General features: G+C 59.8%; 1 protein-coding gene across 6 annotated transcripts in view; it reads right to left on the bottom strand.

Moving 5' to 3' along the window:
* Positions 1–4,422: 4,422 nt before the first annotated feature.
* FOXK1 (forkhead box K1) overlaps positions 4,423–23,912 on the bottom strand; it is an 86,136-nt gene continuing 66,646 nt past the window's right edge. For all 6 annotated transcript variants that reach the window (XM_034988289.1, XM_034988290.1, XM_034988287.1 and 3 more), the window contains 7 exons: positions 16,237–16,393; positions 15,537–15,683; positions 14,712–14,905; positions 12,283–12,449; positions 11,909–12,193; positions 10,842–11,066; positions 4,423–10,260 (listed from right to left, as the gene is read on the bottom strand). In XM_034988289.1, the coding sequence (XP_034844180.1) occupies positions 9,995–10,260; positions 10,842–11,066; positions 11,909–12,193; positions 12,283–12,449; positions 14,712–14,905; positions 15,537–15,683; positions 16,237–16,393 (1,441 nt within the window). In that variant the 3' untranslated portion in view covers positions 4,423–9,994. The remainder of the gene's footprint in view (positions 10,261–10,841; positions 11,067–11,908; positions 12,194–12,282; positions 12,450–14,711; positions 14,906–15,536; positions 15,684–16,236; positions 16,394–23,912) is intronic.

The following is a 23,912-nucleotide window of genomic DNA, read 5'->3' as shown; positions in this document are numbered from 1 at the left end:
GATCTGGAGCCCTGAGCCCTCGGAACCTCCGCACGCCGGACCCCAAGACCCTAAGGTCTCGGCACCCGCGACCCCGAGCTCCCAGGACCCCAGGACCCGGGAACCTAGGCACTCTGGGGCCGTGGGACCCTAGGGCCCCGTGACCCCAGGCCCCAGCTCCCCCTCCGCCGTGGACTCTGGGCACCGGGTGCCGGTAGGAGACGGCCTGGCGCCAGCCCCAGCACCGTTGCCCCACTTCTGGGTTGCCTCCTGACCACAGGCGGCACTGTCAGTGTGGGGGTCCTGCGCCAGTACGACCTGAAAGCATGACACACGCTCTGGTGTGGGCTGCATCCGTGTGCAGCAGTTTGCAAGAACAGCCGAGCCTCTCTCCTGGGATCGAGTCCCGCATCGGGCTCCCTGCTCCACGGGAAGCCTGCTTCTCCCTCTCCCCCTCCCCCTGCTTGTGTTCCCTCTCTCGCTGTGTCTCTCTCTGTCAAATAAATAAATAAAATCTTTAAAAAAAAAAAAAAAAAAGAACAGCCCCGAGCCTCTCAGCCCTGCGGCTTTGCTGTTTTGAGGCTCCATGTATTTAGGGCCTATCATAGGCTCGTAGTGCTGCTTTAAAGTCTTACTCCCTGTCCCCCATAACCACAGACTGTGAGGCAACAGGCTTAGAGAGGGAAAACCAATTTCTAGTCCTTCTGAAAGATGTGTTGGCCTCAGTATTCCGGCCTGCAGACTGTGTGGTAAATGTGGTTCCAGCCCGAACTGGGCAGGCAGGGTGCACGGGAGGAAGATTTCCAGAGGGACAGGAGCCTAAGAGGAGCCCAGAGGGTGTCAGAGGTGGGAAGGGGCAGGCAGGGGCGAAAGTCCTGAAGGCAGCAGTGCAGGCCTGCTTCCTGGGGCGCACATGCACCTGAGGGGGGACCTGATGTCTGGCAGCGGGATAAAGAGTGCATGGGGTGGCCTTGGGGGAGAGAGGGAGGGCCCCCAAGCCAGGTAAAGGCCATGAGGACAGGAAGTAGGAAGATTCAGTAACCATTCAGGGCTAGGATTTGTAGGACCCGGAGATGGATCTGGGGACAGGAGAAGGGACAGGGCAACAGCAGGTTTCTGGCTTTCCACGTGGTACCATTCCCTTGGCACTGGGGCAGGAGGAGTCCCTTTGCTGTGCTAGGGAGTATCTCAGGTTCTGGGGAACAGTGAACAGGGGAGGCCAGGCCCCTGCCCTCGGGAAATTTACAGTCAACAGGTGGACAGTGATCAGATACGCAAACACACACCGCAGCCTAGTAGTGGGAAATGCCATGAAGGGGGGATGAAGAGCAGGTACTGCAGGCAGTCGGGCAGGGTGGTGGGTCAGGGGGGCCTCAGAGGGATAAGCAGTGAGGGAACGCCTGATGCAGGAGAGGGGCGGAAACAGGACGGGCCAACTACTCACCTGCCAGAAACCCAGACTTGGCGGTTTGAGATGCCCTGATGGTACCCAGGAGGCATGGAGGGCGACGGGTGCCGAGGAGTTAAGAGACGGGAGCTGCAGAGTGACGAGGAGGGGAGCTGGGTCGGGAAGTCTGTTACAGGGGGTCCTTGGGGAAGGCCAAGCACTGCGCATTGGTGATCTCATCGAACCTGTCGGACAACTCCGAGCCGGAGTTTTATTATCACCATTTGAAGGACGATCGGGTAAGGTGCCCGAGGTCCACACCTGTCAGGGGAGAAGCACGCTGAGCCAGCAGCCACGCTGTCCCCTGCCTGCCGCCCCCTGAGGAATGGCCAGAGCAGTGGGAAGACATCCAGGAGAATGCGGGGTCGCAGAGGTCAAGTCCCGAGAGCCGCTGGGGCTGCCCTGCTAGGGCTGCAGACCTGAAAGGGAGCGGGGAGTCGCAGCTGCTGCTAGGAGGCTGGGGGGGGGGGGTGGGGGGGGGGTGGGGGGGGGTCCCAGGGCTAGGAGGGGAGGCACCTGGGGGTGGCCCAAGGCGGCCAGCCCCAGCTGGGCTGCGGAAACCAACTGCAGTCGCCTACTGTTGTCACATCGTTAGATGAAGGATGCTGTCGGACAGGACGCACTCTTCCCTGATACTGAAGGGCGAGGCTGACGAGCAGAGGCGGGGCCCCACCCCCACCCCCACCCCCACCCCGGAATCGCAAGCGCACAGGAGGTTGAGAGTGAGGCTGCCGGTAGCTCGATCACGACCCACGGCTGTGGAGGGAGTTCGCTGGCTCACCTGGGCCGAGGCGCGCACAGCAAATCCACGGCACCTGCGTTGAGACCTATGCCATCTGAGACCTGGGAAGGAGTTCCAGCACTAGTTTCGTGGCTTAAAAGGATGTTTATTAAGGTAAGATACATACGAAGTACATAGATTTTGAGTGAACTCCGTGATCCTTCCCACTAATCCGTGGTATGCTGGTAAATGTTTACCTGGCTCACCGGGACGGGGGGCTTGGGGGGGGCGAGGGGCTGACCTGTAGCGTTTGATGATTTCCGTGTACAAATACCCCCCAAACGGCAGATTTCAGGCTGCCAACGTGACGTCACTGCACCGCTGGGAGAGCCGCAGAAACCGAACGGACACGAGGGAGGGCAATGACCCGGAGAGCAGAGATAGAGTCAAACGATAGTAAGAGAGGAACCGCGTACTTACCACCTTCGTTTTTAATGTAATGTATTTAATTGTAAGTTTGTATCATTAAAATTTGAAGAATGGCTGTAGCAGCTGGCTGCCCAAATTCCTGAAGATGTAGCGAGCCGCTGTGGCAAGCTGACCCCGGCCCAGCCCTCCCTGCTGCTCCCCGGCGCCTCCTCTTATCACCGTGGGTCGGTTCTGCCTGTTAGCGCTTCACACAAATGGGGCCCTGCGGCGTGGAGCCTTCTCTGTGGCTCCTTCCCCGGACACCTGAGAGGACCACAGGGACTTACCAGCGCTCGGCCGTCCCGCTGTCGGTGAACCCTCGGTGTGTGTCCAGCTTCGGCAACCATGGACGTGGCTGGATGTGCAGTCGCTCTGTGGTGCCTCGCTTCGGTCCTAGCCCGGCTTCGCTTCTGAGAACACACTGCGCCAGGACCGTTCTCTCTCCGGACGCACGCACGCCCCAAGCCTCTTCCCAACGGTAACGATACACGACGGTTTCTCACAAAGTTCTCATTTGTGTAAGATGTTATCTTGAGGTCTGATTTTTACTATCTTTCTGTTTATATTTTAAGTGGGCTCCATGACCAGCGTGGAGCCCATCGTGGGGCTCGAACTCAAGACCCTGAAATCACGACCTGAGCCGAAATCAAGAGTCGGATGCTTAACCGACCGAGCCACCCAGGCGCCCCAATCTTAAGGTCTTACTAGTGAGAAATGGTTGTCTCAGTCAAAACCAAAACTGAAAAAACTGTGCATTTCAGGAAGATGCTCACTGGCCAGCATAGCTCTCGAGACTTACCATCCTCATTCTTGCTTGTTATTTGGCCAAAATCCTCAGACGTCCTGTTACCGGTGCGGGAAGGCTTACCATTAGACTCGTACGGTGTCCGCGGGGTAACGTGAAGGACAGCCGTGTTCACGCGTCTGCTACAGCCGTGGGCTCCTGCAGACCTGGGAAAGGCCAGTGACTGACACTCCAAGAGGTGACAAGCGACAGGCGCGTGGACTAGAGAACCTTGACCAAAGGTGCGTTGTGTGACAAGCACACATTTCTCTGAGAGCCAAGTCCAGCAGAGGCACGCTTCTTCGTGCGAGGACTTAATCATTAAGCCGGCGGGCGCCGCAGAGAGGGGGTTTCACCACAGCCGATGTGCCCTGGGCCACGTGATGCACGGAACACTGCGAGACGGGGCGCCCGTTCTGTGGATGAAGACATGGAGCTTCTTGCAGCCTAAAGCCCCCCCCACCCCTGCCGGACTTTGAATCAAGTCTGACTCCGGCGTCCGGGCAGACCACCTCTGCCTCGCGGCCCTCCGCTTTGCCCTCAGTACCCAGAACAAGCAAGACCTAAGAGACGACATGCACACAGGGGCAGAAAGTCTCATGTGGCCGAGTGCCGGCAGGAGGGACCCCAGCTGTCCAGGGTCTGCTTCGGGGGGTGCACGGGCGCAGCCACCCGGGGCATCCCCCAGCTGAGCTGTTGGTGCCCAGGAGCGGGGCGAGGCTCCACGGGCCAGGGGCAGAGGGGGGTGGTCTTCCCGTCCCTGGGGCTGCAAACACTCGGATGCAGGGAACTCGCTGAGGCTCGGTGAGGCCAGGAAGTCACGGGCAGCTCCCGTCAATTCGCGCCTTCCCAGGAGTGGGCTACTGAGCACAACAGGAAAACGCGCACCTTCCCCAGCAGCGGCCCCTCAGGTCAGGCGCCCCCTGTCCAGGGAGCGCACGGGGGCTGCGTGTCCGGGCCATCTGCCCATCCACCCGTCTGTCCCCCAGGAGCCACTCCCAAGGACCACACGGAGCCCCGGGCTCATTTCTGTAATATATAATTTTATTTCTGGTTATAGAAACAAATGCTAAGAGGAGAAACCGAACTTCCCCATCCACATACAACAATTTAATAAAAGGACAGTTAAATGAAAAACAAAAAGTAGAAATTTTTAAACTTTGTTATAGCTTTAAAACATTAATGTCTGATACAATTAGAAATCACATTCAGATCTCAAACTTTTAAAAAAAAGTATGGCTCCTTATTAAAAAAATACTGTATCCCATTTGAAATGAAAACGCAGGCGGGCCCAGCTGCTGTGGGCCTCTCGTCTTTCTGAGGACGGGACTGCTGGCTCCCTGCCACCTGTGGGGCGTCTGGGCCCCCCTGGGCTTCCCGTGGACTGACGTGCACACAGGTGGTGGAAACTGGCAGCACGGTGGGGCCTCCGATCCCATGAGCTAGTTTCCACTGTCTGGGGTACCACTGCTTTTAAAGCACTGATTATCACGTGTACTGCAGAAAATACTTTAGACAGCTGCTGTAAGAAAACACTCTCTCACACGTGCGCACACACACACCCCTAACACCCGCCCCCCAAATTATCTTTACAGGAAAATTGCCAGCAGGTAAGGAAAAAAAAAAATCTCAGCTCGCGTGGGCCGAGCTGCAGGGCATGGGCTGAACTCGGCGGATCGAGGCGAGAGTCGGGGTCACACTTTTGTCTCTTTCCTCCCCGACCCCCATCCTGAAATACAAACCGAGCCCTGTAAATAAGAATACAGGGTATCCAGAAAGCCTTCCGGAAAGGAAGCTGGGAGGGAAGCAGGGAAGGGCCAAACTTTAAATGTTTGATTTTAAATCCCATTTCTTATGGATTAAAAAAAAAAAAGAAAAGATGGGGGTCAGTTAACACAGAAACTTAGAGGCTAAGAGCTTAAGAGACCACAGGCCAGGTGAACATCCTTCACACCCATTGACTTCGTGTGGGAAAACCCACCTCGGAGGCGCAGACCTCGTTCCAGCCCAGCCCGCTCGCTCGGCATTGAGGGGCCAGGTCACCACACATCTCGTGACTCTGGGAGACAGCTCAGAAGGGCAAGCCCCCTTACTGCGGCTAGGAACCTCCCTCCCGGGCACTTTTACTGTTTCTGACATGGAGTAAACCATCGATAAATAGTGGGATGAATCAAAAGAACAAGATTCCCGAATGCAGGAGGAGCCAGGATTCTTCCAATTGTATTTGACTCTTAAAATAACAGGGTTGGAGCAAAGAAGAGAGAGCCCCCCGGAGACTCTCTGGCCGGCCTGGGACGCCAGTGGGAAACTAGAACCCGCAGGAAGTAGGCTGCGGACACGGCTCTTACACAGCAGGCTCCGTGCAGCAGGCCCGCGGCTGCCCCCCACCCCCGCCTGGATCCCTGCTTCTCCCAAGTGCACCCCAATGACAAGCAGGTGCCAGGACTGGACGAAGTGCTTTGTGGGGTTTCTCCCTAGAGACAGATGCTCCGCTCACTCTTGGCTGAAACGGTGAGGGCCAAAACCAGCAGTTAGGATAACGGAGACACAAGATCCCCAAGTCTCACTAATTCCAAGAAGATTTTCACTTTAGTCCCGTGTAAAAATGCAGGGCAAACGGCAGCGCCTGGTGGTGGGCGGAGCTTCCGTGGAACTTCTGGGTCCTGGGTGACATGCAGGAGGGCCCCCTGTCACTAACGGCGGAGCTCTGGCGTCCCAGGGACAAGGCTGTGTCTCAGGGCAGAAGCAGGTGGTCCAGATGGGTCAAACCCATCACTCTGGGTCTCCACGGAGACCCGTTCTCAGGGAAGCGAGAGCACGGACCCAGTGATACGCGAGGCCTTGAGCCAGTCCTCTGCCAGTCCCAGCGAGGAGCAGAAGAGGGACCAGGGGGTCCCCACTGAACCCTTTGGGGTCAGGCTGCCTGAGGCAAAGTGGGGATCCCCGCCCTCCAGCCGAGGCAACACCCCCACCCTGAACTCGTTCCCTCCCAGCTCGAGAATCACGGAATACTCATGTTATCAACCCAGAAAACCCTCCTCATCTTCTCTACTTGGCTTGGTTCTTAAACAAAGAAAAAAAAAACAGCAACCCTCAAACACGAGCCTGCGGGAGAGTGAAGCTGACAGGCGTGGCCAGGGGCACACAGACCCCATAACCCCAGGGCTGGCCTCGTGCCACTCTGCACGGTGGACCCAGCAATGGGTCCTGCCGTCCCCGGAGCATGGGGCAGGACTAGGGGCTGTTCCGGCGCCTGCTGAACCTCACTGAGGGATGCAGGCCACGTAACCTTTAAGAATTTACAGAGGAGATGGAAAGGGGACGGTCTGTCTGATTCCCCACGGCACTGCACTGGCCCGTCTGAGGCCAGCACACGGTACTTGGGAGGGCCTCAGCATGGAAGAAGGATGCAGACAGCTCAGGAGGTCCACCCTAGGGCGCCAGGAGCCATGCCTCCGTGGCTTTGTGTGTCCCACACTGCTCCATGCACTGGGCCCTGTGCCACCACCGTGACCCCTGGGTACAACCCTCCTCCTTCCAACACGATACCAGACTATACCTGGTGCGAAACGCACACTACTGAAAAGTAGTTACTTGTGTGACTTCCTTCCTGTGCGGAGAGGGTGTTTTCCTGTCTCTGGTGCTGGTGAACGTGGCGACCGGTCAAGCAGGACACTGGGAAGAGGAACCTGGTACCACCGGGTGCAGAGGGCCTGCGTGCCCTGGGTCACGGCGCAGGAGGAGGTGGGCCCGTCCCAAAGCCGCACACCTTTGGCCTGGCTGCCCTCTCCACACACACTCGAGCCCCTGGGAGATCAAAGAGAAGGTCCTCGGACCCCTGAGGCCTTGGTGACCCCAGCACACCATGCCAGAATTGACCTATTTCCACTTCTGCCGATCTTGGCTGGGGTTGGCCCGCCCTCTACAACCCACGCTTGCGGTGGGTCAAGGCAGGCCAGATTCAGAGGGCCGCAGTCCTCGGGTCACGTCTGGCCTGGTGCCCTTGCTTCCCAGCTGGTGGAGACCATCCCTTGGTCGGCTCTGAGAGCACAGACCGCTGTGCTGTAAGGTGCGTCTCCTTGAGGTGCGGGCTGCCCTGGGCCTTCAGCTACCATCCCAGGACGTGTGCCGGCAGGGGCCAGGCCTGCTGTCTGGTCAGATGACCAGAAACCCATCCAGAAGCTCACTGTCTGTGAACCCCGAGGGGCCGTTCCCCCAAGGCCCAGCCTGAGCTGACCCCACAGGGTCTCCTCGGTCCCAGCAGGAGCGGAAAAGGCGCGAGCTCTCCACGTGGCAGAATACCACCACCGACGTTCTGACCCCTCTGCGCTTCCTCCTCATGGAACCACTGCCTGAATAGAGTGCGATCATCACCAAAAAGGAGCACAAACCAAAACGTCTCAAAAGCTGGGAGAGCAAAGGGTCAGGCCAGACTGACCCGATGAGGCAAAGGCTTGACGCGTGTCCGTGGGCGACCGTCCCGTGTTCTCTGTAGATGGTGCCAGCAAACCTGGGCAACCCCCCTCACAAGGACCCTGTAAACGATGACCACGGTGGGGGAGAAGCAGTAGGTGAGCCGGAGGCAGGCCCTGGGGTCAGACCCTCAAAGGTGAGGCCCGCGGCAAGGAGGCGAACTGCCCATGTGTGTCGTGCCACGGCCTCCACCTGACCCGCATGCCCTCTCACGCACACCAGACTCTGCAAAAGACAAAGTTTATAAAGCAACAGAAAATGTCGATGCGAAACAGAGCGCGACTTCTCATCACCGAGGACGGCACACCCGGCCAATTCCATCCCGACGTCACTGAAGGCAACAGGTGTGGATTTCACAAAAGAGCTTTTTTCCCACTTAAAGGTTGGTGCCATAGAAAACGACTGGTTCGGGGCTTGAGGGACGCCAGGACAGGCGTCACCCTGGGCCAGGCAGGAGGATGCTCTGCACGTGGCCCCGGCAACGGGCAAATGTGGCAGCGAGACAGCTCGTCACACCCACCCTGGCCACCGACGAGCCCTGCCGTCGGGCACGGCACGCTCGGCACACAAGCCAATCTCGCCCGAACGGCCTCGAGATTGTGTTCCCCGGTTTCCCTCTCGTTCTGAGCCAGTACCTGACGTGGCCCGCGAGGCCTCCTTCTCTCGGCGGCTTTCCAGGGGCCGCACGCTCTCTCGGGGCGGGAGGGGCAGGCAGCTTTGCTGAGGGGAGACTAATGCCGAGGACAGGCTACTTCCAGGAAGAAAAACTGTCCCCGCTGGGCTTCTGTGCGGGGCCTGGGGCTGCTGTGCCGGGTGGGGTCCAGTGCCGAGGCGGCCAGCCCAGTTTAAAGTCACTTTTCACAGACGCGCTTAACATTTCCTGAGAACGTTCTCCACGGGGAGCTGGAGAACTATAATCTGGATCCCGAACTGGGCTATAAATGTGGCAGCGCGGGCTCACCTCCCGTCCGGTGACAGCTCCAGGCAGCAGGGGCGTCTGCAAGGGCAGGGGTTCCTCCCAGGGGAGCTGGTGCCACTCGTCGGCTCGAGGGCAAGACCGACGGAGTCCGCAAGAGCCGGGCGCAGGGGCGGTGCGGCCACCGCTCGTGGCCCCAGAGCGGCAGACGCAGGAGACGGCGGGACGCACAGCAGGAGGTACGTGTCGGCGGGAAAGCGAGTGTGACTCGGTGACAGTGGTGGTGGGAGAGGCCCACGCCAGCGCTGTGCGTCCCACGGCGTCCAGGCGCTGGGGCCTCAGGCCCACAGAGGACGCAGGGCTCACGGATTCCTGGCTTCGGAGCCTCTGGACGAGGGCCGCCGGCTCCTCACCCAGACAACTCTCTGCCCCCAAAGCCAATCCAGGCGCCGTCGATCTTTCTTGAAGTTAGCAGACGGAGCGGCAGCGGCGACTCCTCACGGGATTAATGCCTGTCCGCAGCCCGGACCCACAGCCACCGTCCACAGATGCGGACCTCACAAACACAAGCTTCCTTCTGCGTTTACCTCAGATTTAAGATTAAGCCTCAATGCGTTTCAACAAGACAGGAAGTATTTGGGGTCCAAAGCCAAACCAGATCCCCCTCTCCCCGATTAATGCCAAGACTTTCTAGGTCACTATTTTAGGGCGAAAAGCCCACAACAGTCTGAGCTTTGACAGGTCCTGCCTCTCTCCGGCCTCCTCCCGCTCGGCCGACGGGCCTTATGCCCGCCGGCCCCTCCCGTGCAGGCCTCTGTCCGTCCTCGGGGCCGAAGGCTGCTCTGGAAGCCTCGCCTCTGCACGTGGCCGGGTCGGCCCGTGATCCAGCCCTCGACCACAGGCCTGGGAGAGAAGACGGTGTGAGGGAGAAGGAAAATAAAAACAAGCATTCCCGAATCGTACAATCAGCTGTCTGAACTTGTTTATGTGTTTTGTTTTAAACCACAGCAGGGGCAGGAGACAGAACAAGGAGGACGAGCGTGTCCGGGTGCAGGCGGGTGGAGGCCGCCCTGTCCGCTCGGCACGTGCGCAGGTCAGCGTGGAGCCTCCACGTCACGGTCCACAGGCGGCAGGAGGCCGGCGGTCAGGGCCCGGCTCCAGAATCCCTTCTGGCGAGCATCCCACTCGGCCGACACGCAGGTGACTTCACTCCCCGGTTCCGGGTCCCTGCGGGCCGGCGGCCGCAATCACGCCGGCCTGCGCCGTCACAGTCCCACTGGGCTCCTCCACGCGTGACCTTTTGACCTCGGGCTCCCCGGTGGAAGAGGCAGAGGTGGCAGCGGTGGCCGGGGTCGCTGGGGTGGCGGCCGCTGCCGCCGGCTCCTCGGGCCCCACCTCGCACACCCGTGTGACCACCACCGGCGTGGACGAACTAGCCTGGGCCGCCAGGAGCTGCAGGGGGCTCGTGAGGGCTAGGAGTGGAGGAAAGAGAGATCTGCGTTGGGATCGGGTGAGGACCAGCGCGGACGAGCTCTGAGCACGCGCGCTCACTGCGCGAGGCCAGGTGGGCCACAGTGGACCCTGGCTCCCAGCATGCCCGGCCCCTGGGTGCCCGCCCCCCGTGTACCGGGACCTCCTCTGCTGCAGCCGTTCACACCCCTGCAGACAGCCAGGGCTCCTGCCCTCACCTCTAGCAGGTGCTTAACACGGGCCGCCTGCCCTGAACCACCCCACGCACACTGAACACCCCCCGCCACCCTCCCGGCAGCCGCACCCCTGCTCCGTGCGCACCTACCCTCCCTGCCCACCTCCAACTGCTTCCCTTCCTCCCTTTCCTCTGACCTCTCGTCTGACCCAGCGGGGCACGAGCGCTGTGACGTGGCCATCTCCCTCTGCGGCAGGGCTCGGGCCTCGGCCTGACCCCACTGCCCGCGGGGCGCAGATGCTCAATAAGCCGGCCGCAGCGAGGGGACCACTGGGTTGAGTGGACACACCATGGGCACCATGGGCGGACCGGCGGGGCTGAGCCGAGCAGGTGTGGACAGGGCCTCACCGTAAGTGCTGCCGGCTAAACTGTTCGTGGGGACCGCGTGCTTCCCGTTCTGAGTGACGGCCCGGACGGGGAGGTGGTGCTGCCCGAGGGTCACCGGCGTGGCTGGCTGCAGGATGGTGACCGTGTGTCCGGGGACACCCGGGGCCATCTGGCTGGCCACGGTCTGGATGACGCGGCTGGCGGCGGGGATGGTGGCGAACGCGATGGTGGGCTTCTCTTCCAGGCCTGCGGGGAGAAGGCGTGTCAGAGCCCCGTCCGCCTGTCGGGGCAGCCCGCCCTCTTTGTGCTCAGCAGGGAGTCTGTTTATGGGGGGAACGGACCGCGGTTTTGAAGCGTCGACTATTCTCAAAAGAAACATCCCACCAATGAAACACATTCCAAACAAGAAAAAAACGATTACTAGGGTTTTAGAAAAACATCTAAGTACCCTGAACTTTAACCAACCCAAACGTAATCGGAGAAAGAAAACGTCATTTGGAATGAAAAGATCGGCACTTGGAGCCCTGGTCTTCTTTCTCCAAAATGCTTCGTCATCGTGACGCTATGAATGGGCTGCCGGGGCCAGCAGGTGGAGGCCCGGGAGCCCAGGAGACCGTGTGCGGCTCAAGGGCTCCCGCCGGGGCTCCCGCCGTATTGGCTGCATTTTCAGTATTGACCCATGACCCCTTGGGCCCGAGACGCCCAACGTAGGACTCTGCGGCGACTTTTTATTTTACGTGACTTTTAAGGACTCCCGGCTGGAGGTTCCAGAGCAATCACCCTCCCGACCACAACTTCAAGCCCGTGACGCAGGGCTGTCACCTCGGGGGCTGCGCACCTGGAGGCGCCACCACCCAAGGAGGGCACGCTTTGGAGGACGACTGGTGAGGATTTAAAAGGACATGCACCCCCCAAAAATGCAAGTAGCAGGGAGGAAAGGCGGCAGCCTGAGAACCATCGGCCCCCAGGGACGGCCTGTGGCCCCAGCACGTGGGCGCTGCGCCCCGTGGCCCAGGCTGCCGGGCTCCGTCCTGGAGACCAAGGACGGCCGTACCCATCCCAGCCCGGTGAGCGCACGACCGCGTTACCTCTGGCCTCGCCGCCCAGGTCCAGCACGGCTGTGCCCGCCGCCTCGTGGGCGCCCCCTGCCGAGGCCTGGCTGGCAAGGATGTACCCGTTGGCAGAGCTGGCGGAGGTGGTGACCACCCTGAGCATGGTGACGGGGGGGGCCTGCTGCACCACGTGGATCGCGTGGCCCGAGGGCGGCTGTGCCGTCACTAGAGATGCTGGCATGTAGGCGACGGGCTTGGCCACCAGGCTGGGCGGCCGGGGAGGCACGGCCATGATCACCGGCTGGGCGCTGACCGGAGAGCCTGCACGAGAAGGAGCGCGACCTCTAAGGCCCGCGGGCACGCGAGGCTCCGCTCTGCCACGCCAGGAGGAGGGACAAGAGCATTCTTACCAGGTGCGCTTTGGGAATAGCGATACTCTGGAACAGAAGCTAGCTTTGACCCAAAGTCAGGGTCGTGTGGAATGGGTGAGCCCTCTCGAGACAGGCACTCTGGGGTCTGCAGGCCACTAGAACGAGGGGACATTAGCCCAGGGTGAGTGGGTGAAGCTGGAGCACTCCTGCGGAAGGAACAAGAGAAGGACCGTGGTAGTGAGTACACAAGGTCAAACGAAAGTGGTGTTTCGCAAAACACAAACATGCCAACATCCACGCCACACGGCACCTCATCAGCCTTTCCTGGTGCTTCTCTGTCCTCGTGAGGTGTTTCCACCACTAACATAACGTTCCGCGGTGGCAACGAGCTACCCGATAGGACGCTGCGTTATCTTCCCAGAGCACTTACTTCCTGAAGGGGACCAGCCGGTCCTCCACGAAAGCGTTAAAGACATAGGCTTTGGTGGGATGGGCGCGAATTTCCCACCAGGACAGGCCCATGGCCGAAGGAGCACATCGGCTTTGGGCGCCCGGCTATTCGGCTTGCACGGCTAATAGTCCGGGGAAGGCTGCTCCCTCCGTCACCGTTCGCCTAGGTTCTAAAACAGAGCACTGTGGTCCAGCTCGTGCCCTGCTGGGGCTGGCCGGGGGCCGGCTGCGCAGCGTGGGGACGCACGGTCCCGCGAACAGAATCCCAGGGTCAACGCAAACTCTCCAAGGCAGGACGCTGGGGCTGCCTGGGGGCAGCAGTCTTTGCTCTGCGTTTATCACCAGCCACAGTAAACACCGTCTGCCTCTCCAGACACGGGGGTGCTGTGGGCGCCCTGGTCTCCTCGGGCACAGACCTGGCACCCTCCCCCGCCCCCTGCCCTCAAGTCCTCCTGCTTCTCCCACCTCTCAGCTGGCTCGTCTGCCTCCCACCCAGGCCTGGAGCCCGTCTGCTCACACCCAGGTCCCTCCCAGCCCCCGAGCCTATGACAGCCTTCCTTCTGACCTCAGGAGCCCAAATTCCTGGCAGCCCCTCTTTAACGCTGCACCAAGTCTACCCTGCCTCCTACCTGCCTCCCACCCAACACAAACACACCCACTGCCTCCCTCCTAAAAAAATCCAGGTTCTGCAGCCATGAGAGTCCCTCCCTCTCCTTAAGACACAGCTCACACAGCTTCCTCCTGGGCCCAAGAATTTCCTGCCTGCCACTATGCAGATTCACGAGATTGTGTCCCTCACTCCCAGAGTGACCGTGAAGACGGGCCCACCTCATCGTCCTCCAGAGACACCCCTTATCAGGGCTCCCTGGGCAGCGCTGGGCGCACAGAGCCAGCCCCGGAACTGCTCCCCTAGCCGGCCGACAGGCTGATCTAACAAGTGCAATGTCGTGGCGGTCACTGTTACGGGCGGGACTGTGTCCCCAGAAGTCACCCGTGCCTCACAAGGGGACCTTGGAGTCGGTAGGATGGTCCCTAACCCAGTGACCGATGTCCTCAAAGAGGCAATCGAGACACCGACACGCTCGGGGAGAATGGCAGGGGAGATGAAGGCAGAGGTCAGGGAGCTGCCTGCACGAGCCCAGGGGCGCTGGAGAGGCCTGGGGCAGACGCCCTCACGCCTCGGAGGCGCGCACCCCGCTGCCACCGTGACCTCTGGCCACACCAGCGTGAGAGAGGCGCAGCCGGCCGCCAGGCCTGTAGGCCCCCACTGCAGCCCTAGCAAACTGAGCTACTCTAGCAACATTTCTCTCCAAGCCCTGTTCAAGCAGTGTGGTGTTCTGGAAACTCTGAGCTCAGCTGAAACGTTCTGAATTCCTACCTTACCACCATGACTGTCACCTCTCTTCCAACTTCTACTTTGGCTACGGCACCGAGAACCACCGCAGACCCTGTACGAGACATTTCTGGATGTCTGAGCAGCCTTTCACGGAATCACATTTGCTACACGACGAGGTGGAAAGCGCCAGGTGCCAACGGAGAGCATCTGCCCTCTCTTGCCCCATGTTTTGCCTGGACTGGTGGCCTTGGGAAGACCTCTGGGCCTGTCCACGTGCAGCTCGGCCCGATGGACCAGGCTGGCCGCGCGCACACGGAGCGGGAGGGGCCCCGACCAGAGGGCAGACGGCGGCCACATCCTGACGTCGGCTTCGTTAATGACAGCGTGCTTGAGCTCGACCAGACCTGCTCGGTCGGTCCCCCTGCCAGCTTCCACAGAACCCTGCAGGCCCCTTCCACTCCTCTCTGGTTTTAGGGTCTGTTCCCACCACCGCCTGTGTCTCGGCTTCTGAGAACGGACACGTCCAAGGCGCAGCCAGTGGTCCGCCTACTAACTTTACTGTCCTGACATCGTCTCGCTCAAAAACACAAAGGTGCCACGTTTACAGTGCCAAAGACACTCCCGTGAATGCGGACGTGTGGGGGAGCCAGGATGCTGACCGAGGAGCAGAGCAGGGGCTTACCTGGACGACAGAGGCCCGAACGGGGTGCGGAAACAGGAGACGCCCCTCTGCCTCCGTTTTCGGAATGCCTGTTCCACGAGCTTCGCTTCTGAGGCAGGGTCTATTCGCCAAAAAGACCCCTTCCCAGGCTCCTCCTGGGAACGAGGGACTTTAATAAAGTAACGGTTCAAAGAGAGGTTGTGTCGGATTGAATTCTGTGGGCAAGAAGAGATACTCGTCAGTTAGCAAGTCAGAAAACAAACTGCATCTGAACGTTAACAGACATGAGACCAGAGGTGATGGGACAGCCCAGCGTTCGCGCTGACAAGGGCGCTCCAGGGGGTGTCAAGGTCACTGGATTCTACCAGGAAGTACCAAGGCACAGTGGTGGCTTTTCCTAACAAAATTCAGCACAGCGTTCCTTGTAGAAAAAGTGAAACAGAAAGACAAGCCACGGCCTAGGAGTATGTGGGTCAGAACTCGTACTAAGTCAACTGGCCAGAGGGAAAGAGCAACCATGGGGAGAACGTCCCAGAACAAGCGTGACACGAGGTCTGATGGTCCCAGTACACGTGCATGGTCCATTTCCAACACAGCGCAGGATCGGAAGGCATGGTAAGTGTGAAAACACTGCAAGGTGTAGGAACTAACCCTCCCTTCTCTGGACGTCGGAGGGGGAGAAGGCTATTTGGACACCCTGGGGCCAGTCGCTGAGTTCAGATGCGCCACAGGCCATCAGCGGAGACATCCCTGGACCACTCTGTCCCACAGAAAATGACCTGCCCGTTGACTCTCTTGTCCCGCCACAGTGGGCTGGGCACCCGGCTTCCCGGGCTCGGGCCTCACCTGCCAGCCTTTCTCAGCCGTCCGGTAGTAAGGGTGATGCTTGGTGATGTGGGCGTAGATCCCGCTTAGTGTTAGCTGCCTGTCCGGTGCGGACGAGATGGCCTGCACGATCAGCTGAGCGTACGAGTACGGCGGCTTCGACTCATCCTGAGGACAAAGGCAGCGCGCTGTTAGCCCCGGCAGGCTTTGCAAGCCCCACCAGCCGTGTACCCCGCTCCTGCAGAGGGCCCCAGCGGTCAGGACAGAGGGCAGCGGCGTGCCCACCGAACTCAGGCCCAGGGACCGCCACCCGTCTCGCCAATGTGTGTGCACTCAACGAGGGACAGCCATTCCGGCCCCAGGTTTTCATCATAATTTAGTTCTGAAATTTCTCACTTCCTCTGCAAATTGACTTAAAGACAGGTATCAGAGGAGCGTGAACTAAGATACGAAAGCTGTAAGGAAAAACCCTGAAGCCGTCCTGTCCCCCACGCACGGGACGAGGACAGACCACGGAGGAGGTGCAGAGCGGGAAAGGGCAGTGTCCCCGGGGCCTCAGGGCGACGTCAGTGAAGGAGCAAAGTGCGCTCTCCGGCGGAGGGCCGCCGTCCGGCCCCCGAGCGCGGCCCCTCGTCTCGCCAGCACCCGCAAGCCCGCCGCGCCCGCCAGAGCAGCCCTGTGTGTGCCCATGCTCTGCCACGTGCGCCGTGAGGCCTGGCACCTTAGGGCTGTCGCCCCCGGACGTGTCTGTCTGCTGCTCTGAGGCGGCCTTCGCGGCAAACTCTGCGGCCAGCTGCAGGTCCGAGGTCACGTTCTGAACGAAGCGGTAGCCGGACGACCCGGCCCCACGGGGACTGGCCGGGCAGGAGTTGGGAACACTGCGGAGAGAAAGGACACGTCCTGAGCTCATGACCCTGCAAAGGAGAACCTGACGTCACAGGATGGGCGATGCTGGGCGATGCAGGCTCACAGGGAAATCCGACCCCTTTCCTCCGTGTGTTGTCACGACGCCACATCTCGCCACCGACCAAGCACGGACCGAGTGTAGCCAGAGAACAGCCGGCGTCCACGCGTGGCCGGCGTGATGTGTGGTATCTAGCAGCGGTTTCTGCTCGCGGTGGGAGCTGTGGGTCCTGAGAACCAGGTTTACACGGCAGCCACCCAGTGGGCCCCGCTCCCCACCGCACACAGCCTGGGCCCGAAGGGCACCACCCGCAAGGCAGGCGGGGCGGAGCGTGCTCACTGTCCACACGAGGGCGCCGTGGGCCAAGGCTGGGAAGACCGGCCCTGAGAGAGGGCTCGAGGACCTCTGGGGCGGGCCCTCGGCTTCGGCCTCTGCGGCCCACACCGGCTGTCTCCCTCCGGGGCTGCCTTGCCAATCGGAGGTGGGAAACTGCGGCCAAATATACAGGCCGGACACACCCATGGCTCAAGCAGGTCCTGAGCACATACTGGCCGGTGCCGGGCTGCAGGGTCCCTGGCCCGCTTCCTGCTGGAGCTCACTTGGCCCAGCTCAGCAGCGACAGGCGTGGTGCAGCGCCTGCTATTAACAAGATGGACTTTGGTCATCAAACGACAATGAAATTCTGATTCTGAAAACTAATTCTGTTACAAAATATTCAGAGGAAACCAATGCAAACGCTAGAGGTAACAAGCCCAGTAAAAGGTGCCCCTGCTGGGAGCTGACCGGAGCCGCGATGGCCAGCCTCACGCGGACCACAGGCGCCCCTCCCCCCACCGACCCCGGCCCGCGGAGCAGGGACAAGGCCACTTCGCCCTGCCTCCCTAAAGTCACAGAGGACCCAGGCCTCTGCCCTCAGGAGAGCTCCCCAAGGCCAGCACCCCACCAGGAACCATCCAGAAGGCCCCAGGTTTCCGAACACGCCCCACGTGCTCTTGCATCCTCCCCTCTGTCCCTCTGTGGAGCCACCCGGGTGCCCGGGATCTCGAGGGCTCCGCTGGATTCCCCAGATATGGCAGAGACAGGAGTGAACAGAGCCTGTGATCAACAATATAAACAGGTTTGGTAAAGGCAGGAAACAGTAATAAAAACAGCTTTTTCTTAACTTCATTTGGAACCAAATATACAAAACCCAAGCTTATAACATTAGGGCGGGAACATTCACACACTCAGAAACAGGCTTCTCACATGCAGCCATTTGGGACCAAACGCCACCAACACGCGGCCTGGAGCTGTGATTCAAAGGTCATGCGGCCCCAAAGTGAGGAGTGTGTCCCGAAGATTCTCTGCACTGTGCTCTGCCTGACGGTGCTGAAGCGCAGGACGCCCTGGTGCATCGCGGCCCCGTCAGCCCGCTCGGTTCCCACACACCCAACACCCGCTGCGCGTCACACCACAAGGGACGAGAACCGTCACTCCCGGAGACAGAGTCACACCCGACCAGGGGGCAGGTGGCTTCCTGACCTTGCCTGACACTGACCAGGCGCCCTTACCAGTGGCAAGGACACACGCGACCTCTGGGCTTAGACACACGGGTCCGTTCTGCCTGCCACAGGTCACTATTCTGCAGAAGAGTGCAGAAAATTTACCTCTAACTCTCAGAGGCAAAACCCAGAGAAAACGCTGCCATTCACCAAAGAATGATTTCCAACGGGAATAATCCACCGGGGAGCGCGCGCAGGGGCCACTGGGTGGCTCCTGCCGGCAAGCGCTTGTGGGGAAGCTCGGTGGGGACGGAGCGCAGCTGGTCACCGGCCGGGACCCCAGAGCTGCCCAGCAGGCCCACCCAGAACGTGTGTTTGTGCGCACAGCCTTTCTGGCCTCGGGGCAGCGAGCTTCCCCGTGAGCCCCACTCTGCTGTCCCTGCAGGCCGGTCTGTGCTGGGAGGGCTGTTCCTGGCACCCGGCCGCCCTGATGTCGCACCACCATCTGAAGAGAAGGACGAAAGGAGATGCCACGTGAGCTCAGTCCAAGATGGGCCTCGGGGCAGGTGTGAGATGGGGGTCCGGGGGCCCTGGGGCTCAGCAAGGCTCCCACCCTGGGGAAACCCACCAAGACACTCAGCGTCCCATAGCAGAGCTGTACCCTACCCGACTGAAAATCTCCCTCACTGCTTGCAAAAGCTGGAAAAAAAACTTTTTGGCTTTTGGAGTAGACGCCACGCCCAACGTGGGGCTTGAACTCACGACCCCGAGGTTAAGAGCTGCACACTCTCCTGACTGAACCAGCCAGGCTTAGGCAAAAAACTGCTCCCTTTGTGTCCCCCCACCCCCCCGGCCAGGTGTGTGGGAAGCCTGCATCTGGGCACACAGGGAAGCAGCCGGGGCCGAGGAGCCGCCCCCTACAGACATCGCACTAAATAAATGCCTGTTCTTCCTGATTCAAGATTCTAGGTGGAAATGCAGTGGAATGTGCACTTTAGACCATCCGTCGCTGATCGCCCCTTTTGTGGGAATACAGCTAAGTCACATTTCTGTTTCAGGAGAGAGAAGCTTACGGTCTGGGGGGCGGCGGTCACAGGCTGTCGCAGCGGGGCAAACCCAAGCTGGCTCTGTGACCGCCCAGGCCCAGGACGGGACCTCTGCGACCATGCAAATCATGCCTGGCGATGACTCTGCGTCCTATGTTTACAGATACTGGAAAAGAATGAACAGCCTGGTGGGAAAAGGTATCTTCAGGTCTCACTATGACAGTAAGAATTCACACTGAGAAAAACCAATGGGACAGAAGGCTGGCCAACCACGTCCGTCCCTGGAGCCCGCAGTGAGCATTTTCCGTGGCACCCATTGCCACCCCTCCAGGATGCCCCGAAGCTCCGCCAGGCCCCCACCCCGACTCAGATGCCTGCCCAGCCTGGTCTGCCCTGGGGCTGTAAGCATTTTCCTCCCATGCCAGCCTCCTGGGATTCGGACCGCACGGCCCTGAGATCAGAGTGGGCACCTGGGAGCACCCAGGTGTGGGGGTGGGGGGAGGGAGGGAGCCGGAAGAAGAGGCCGGGCTGAAGTCTGTAAGGCGTGGTCAGGTCCTCTCCCCTCCCTGGACCGCCCCGGGGCTCTCATCTAGAGAACCCGGACCCTGCGCCCCAAACAGTGGGCCCAGGAAGGTTCTGGGAGTGTCTACGCTCTACCGCCCCACCCAGCCCCCAGGAGGGGCCACTTGGAACCCCTCCCTGGGCCCCAGCCCCACACCACCACCTCAGAGATCATCCAGATGGTTTTCTGGAAGCTCAGTCTTTTTGGAGTGGAGTGTTACTGAGATTTTAATTAGATTATTAATTTTCAGTCAAAAAAACAGATTTAGCGCAATGGGATGGCAGCTGAGCCGAAAGGCTTTTCAGGCAGAAGATCATACTTTTGATGAATACATAGAGGTAAGTGGTAATTCTGTTTTTCATTCATGCCTTTTGAACTCTTCTGAAAACTAGGATCTTTTTATTCTACAAAGTAAGTGCTTCGATTAAAGTATCATTTCTTATTGAAACACCATTTCAGTGAATTTACAGCCTTGCCTCCTAATCTCCCCAGCTTTGCTGAGGGCACTGCCCTCACAGACGGGGCGGGGGGTGTGAAACAGCAAAACGGAGCGTGGCCTTGACCCCAGAAGGGCAGAGACCGCGTTGATTAGCTGGTGAGAAGGCCGCTAAGGCACTTATGGAGGACGGGGAAACGTTCTTCGAATTTTAAAAAGAGGAGAAAGAGAAGTTCAGTGAAGGGTGGGAGGACAGCCCCCCCAGAGGCCCCCCAGAGCCCACGGAAAGCGGCGAGGGGTAAGAGCATGAGGGGAGGCTCCCTGGAAACAGTAAGGTCAGCTCCTAGCGCTGCAGACGTGCTGGTGGAGGTGGGGACACAGGGACACTGCGTGCTCAGAGGACAAACGTCCGGTCCAAGAGCCGGGGGTGGGGGTGGGGGGCACCACACTCTCTAATGGCAACACTCAAAGCTAGAAAGTGACTTTAAGTTATGAGGGAAAAATGTGTCCCCCCGAGAATTCTCCACTAGTGAAACCTTTCATCTAGTGTGAACGGAGAAAAACAATGATTTTCAGGCCTGGAAGATTTCTTGTGATTTTCGTTCACCTGTCCTGTACCCATTTCCAGAAAGCAACTGGAGAATGTTCCCCAATAAAACCGAGGAGCAGATCGGGGAAAGGGAAAGACTGGGCAGAGGGAGATCCTGGACTGCCCGGGGGTCCAATTGCAGGGTCAGAGATGTCCCAGGCTGGGTCCAGGCCAAGGGAGACCGGGCTCTCAAGGAAGGCCTTCCCAGCAGGTCCACGCGACAGATGTTCGCGGGGGCGGCGGGGGGATGTGCGGGTCGGGTCACAGGGACAGGGGACCGAACCAAACACAGTGAACAGGCCCTCAGTCCCTCCCCTGCCTGGGGCAGGAGTGGCCAGAGCACGAGTGAGAAACCGTGGGTGCTGCAGGAAGCACGGGCCCAACGGTCCTGAGGTCCCGGGGTGGGGAGGGAAGACAAAACCCCAACTCCCCACCGGGGACGTCACTACGAGGAACACCGAGAAGCCGAGAGGCGTGCAGTGGGCCATGCCGAAGTGAGCCAACACCAGCGTAGCCCGGAGGCGGCCGGGGACCGTCCCCGCGGTGCCCCCTCGGGGCGCGTTTAGGTTCTTCTACCACGTGCACGGATCCCTTTGATAAAAACCACCTGTTTTAAGTTTCAGCGGCATGCACGAGGCTGGCGCCACCGCCGTGGCACGGAGCACGGACCTGCGGGTGGCATCCGGTCTCCGGGCATCGGTGTCCCATCTGGGAATGGGCCACAGCACCGCCCGGCTGGTGCCGGCAGACGCCTGGCGTGAGGGCCAGTAATGGCTCCTAGCCTCATTACTGCCCTAAAATCCCAGGGCTCGTGACTCTCAAAGAGCATATTTTCAACAAAATAACCAAATCTGAGAATTGCGTTGCCTCCGTGTAAGATGTGCAGACGTTTGGGAAGGGCCGCCCCTGAGGGCAGGACACTGGACACGGCCCGTGGACCCCCAGTGGGAAGCTCGGGAAGCCAATTCCAGCCCCTGCAGAGCGGTGACTCGGAAAGGCGCCCACGACCCAGTGGGAAAGGAGAAAAAGCCCGCGGGAGGACACTGGACTCTACGGGGCCTTCCTGCGGAGGAGGGACCCACAGCAGCCCCCATGAGAGGCCGTCGGGAACGTGTAGAGGAGACGCACCCCATGACCTGTCCTGGGAGCAGCAGGGTGGGGGAGCTTCATTTTCCAAAATGTTTGAGTTCTGTATAATGCATACACAGTATTTCTGTAATCTAGGGAAAAAAAAAATAAGAGAACAGGGAAAGAAAATCCATAGAGGCCAGTTTCTGAGACCGTTCTTAAGGAATGCTTAAGATAAATGCGATGCTGTGAAATCCTGGGAAGCTATTTCAAAAGCCTAACTCGTTTCTGAAACGCACTCTGCCCTGTGCCCAGCAGTCAGCAAACTGGCCCGAGCTGCTCCTCAGCCCGGACCTCACCAGGCATACACCCCCCGAGGGGCGGCCTGCCCGGTGCAGACCTTGGGGGAATGTCCCCCTCAGCCCCTGCCCTCCAGGTTTTTCCTGCTTCCCAGAGTGTGAGGCATGGGAAGGGCCCTCCATTGCCGGGTCATGTGCCCACGCGGGCACAGCAGTGCACACAGGCCGGGCGTCGCCCAGAAGGCACGGCCAAGAACACACGAAGCGGGAACCAAGGGGCCCCCGTGAGATGTGCCCAAGAACAGGGAAAGGGCCACCCCAGTGAAGATAAGAACTTTCTCTCAACATTTTAGAGCCAAAATACATCCTGGCACGGATTTCGGCAGAAGAGAAAATACAAAGAAGGTGGAGGGCCCACCTTTCTGTGTGGATGAACCGATTTTTATTTCTCGGAGCTTTCGGCAGGGAAAGGGACCGGGTGGGGGTGTGAAGTCCACAGGAGAGGTGTTGGAAAGGAAAGTGGCCCCAGGTGAGCCACAGACGATGGGGCTCCTGGACCAACGGATCAGCGGGCGAGGGCCCCTGCTGGCATTACAAGAAGCATCTGGAGGCCGGGCTGGGAGCTGTGACGCAGGGAACGTCACCCCAAGGAAGGGCCCCAGTCGGCTGGAAAAACGGAAGCACTTCTCCCGGATGGACCGGACCGGAGGGGAGGGCAGCCGAGCTCCAACCACCGATGGGGGGGAAATGCGCCTGGGGACCACAGTCAAGGGCGGTTTCAGTTTGAAGTCAGTGGCTTACACTTTGCCAGATTTCACAACACAAATTACTCTGGTTTTTGAGCTCTACCTGGAAAAAAATCAAGGCGAGGAAAGGCTTCTTAAAGAAACAGCTTGTAAAGTCTGGCTCTTGGGAAAGACCAGCTCTCCTCCTCCTGTGCTGCCTGCCTCCTTCCTCTGGCTTCATTTCGGTTCTGTCCCTAAAACTCCTAGCTCCAAGAGCTCTTTATAGATTGGTCTCTCATTTTGTAAAACCCAGAAAATGGTGAACTGATTTCTCCTTCCTAAAAACACCACTTCTTTGCAAAACGAAAAAAAAAAGTCAATAAAATGCTGCTGAAGACAGCAGAATTTATTTCAAAGAGCATTCATTCATTTTCTGGGTGGAGTACATCAACAAAAAAGAAACAAAACACAAACAAACGCCCCAAAACAAAACACAAACCCAACCACAGGCGAGCCACACCCCCTGGCTGGCAGGGGAAGCAGAAAAAGGCCAAACAGAAAGGCAGGCAGGCGGGGTCGGAGTGCGGGGCGGGGCTGTTTATTCTCGAGAATGTTCCTCCCGGGACCGCTGCTCGGAAAACCCTGGAGGGGACAGGGGCTCAGGCCAGGGTGCTGGAGAAACCGGGTCCGGGCAGGAAAGCGACCCAGACCAAGGCCCCCAGGTGGCCCGGGTGAGCTGGCCAATGGCGAGAGCGGGAAGCAGGCACACCAAACTAGGAGAAGAGGCGCGCTCCACCCCCCCCCCCCCCCCCCCCGGGGCCCGGGGGGGGGGGGCCCGCGGCGAGGGGGGGGAGCCGGCCCCCCGAGGGGGGGGGGGGGGCCCCCCCCCCCCCCCCCCCCCCGCTGTGTCGTCAGAGGGACGGACGACAGCTGTGCAGGCCAGGCAGGCCGGCTGGGCGCAGGGTGCCAGGCCCTCCCCCCACCCCACCCCGCCCTGCGGAGCCAAGCCCTCAGCCCTGTTCCCCTCCTCGGTCGCTGTGGGGGTGGGGAGGTCGGGGGGGCGTCCCAGGGCGGAGAGGAGGGGTGGCGGGTGTTTGTAAACATGAGGCTCCACCCCTGCAACAGCCCAGAAGTTGAACAGGATCTTGGCAAGTGAAACCACAAGGGCCTCTGAGGTTTCTAAATTGGATTCCACTGCACTAAGATAAGCGGATGTAAACAGAAGTCCCTCTCTGATACTTCAAGGCCAAAAAGGGAGAGAGGGCCAGTCCCACAGTGGCTACTTTC

This window comes from Mirounga leonina, unplaced genomic scaffold, assembly GCF_011800145.1.
Source record: "Mirounga leonina isolate KUSES-001 unplaced genomic scaffold, KU_Mleo_1.0 Mir_454, whole genome shotgun sequence".
Lineage (NCBI taxonomy): Eukaryota > Metazoa > Chordata > Mammalia > Carnivora > Phocidae > Mirounga > Mirounga leonina.
Note: the sequence above shows the minus strand (reverse complement) of the source record. Positions and strands in the feature narration are given on the sequence as shown.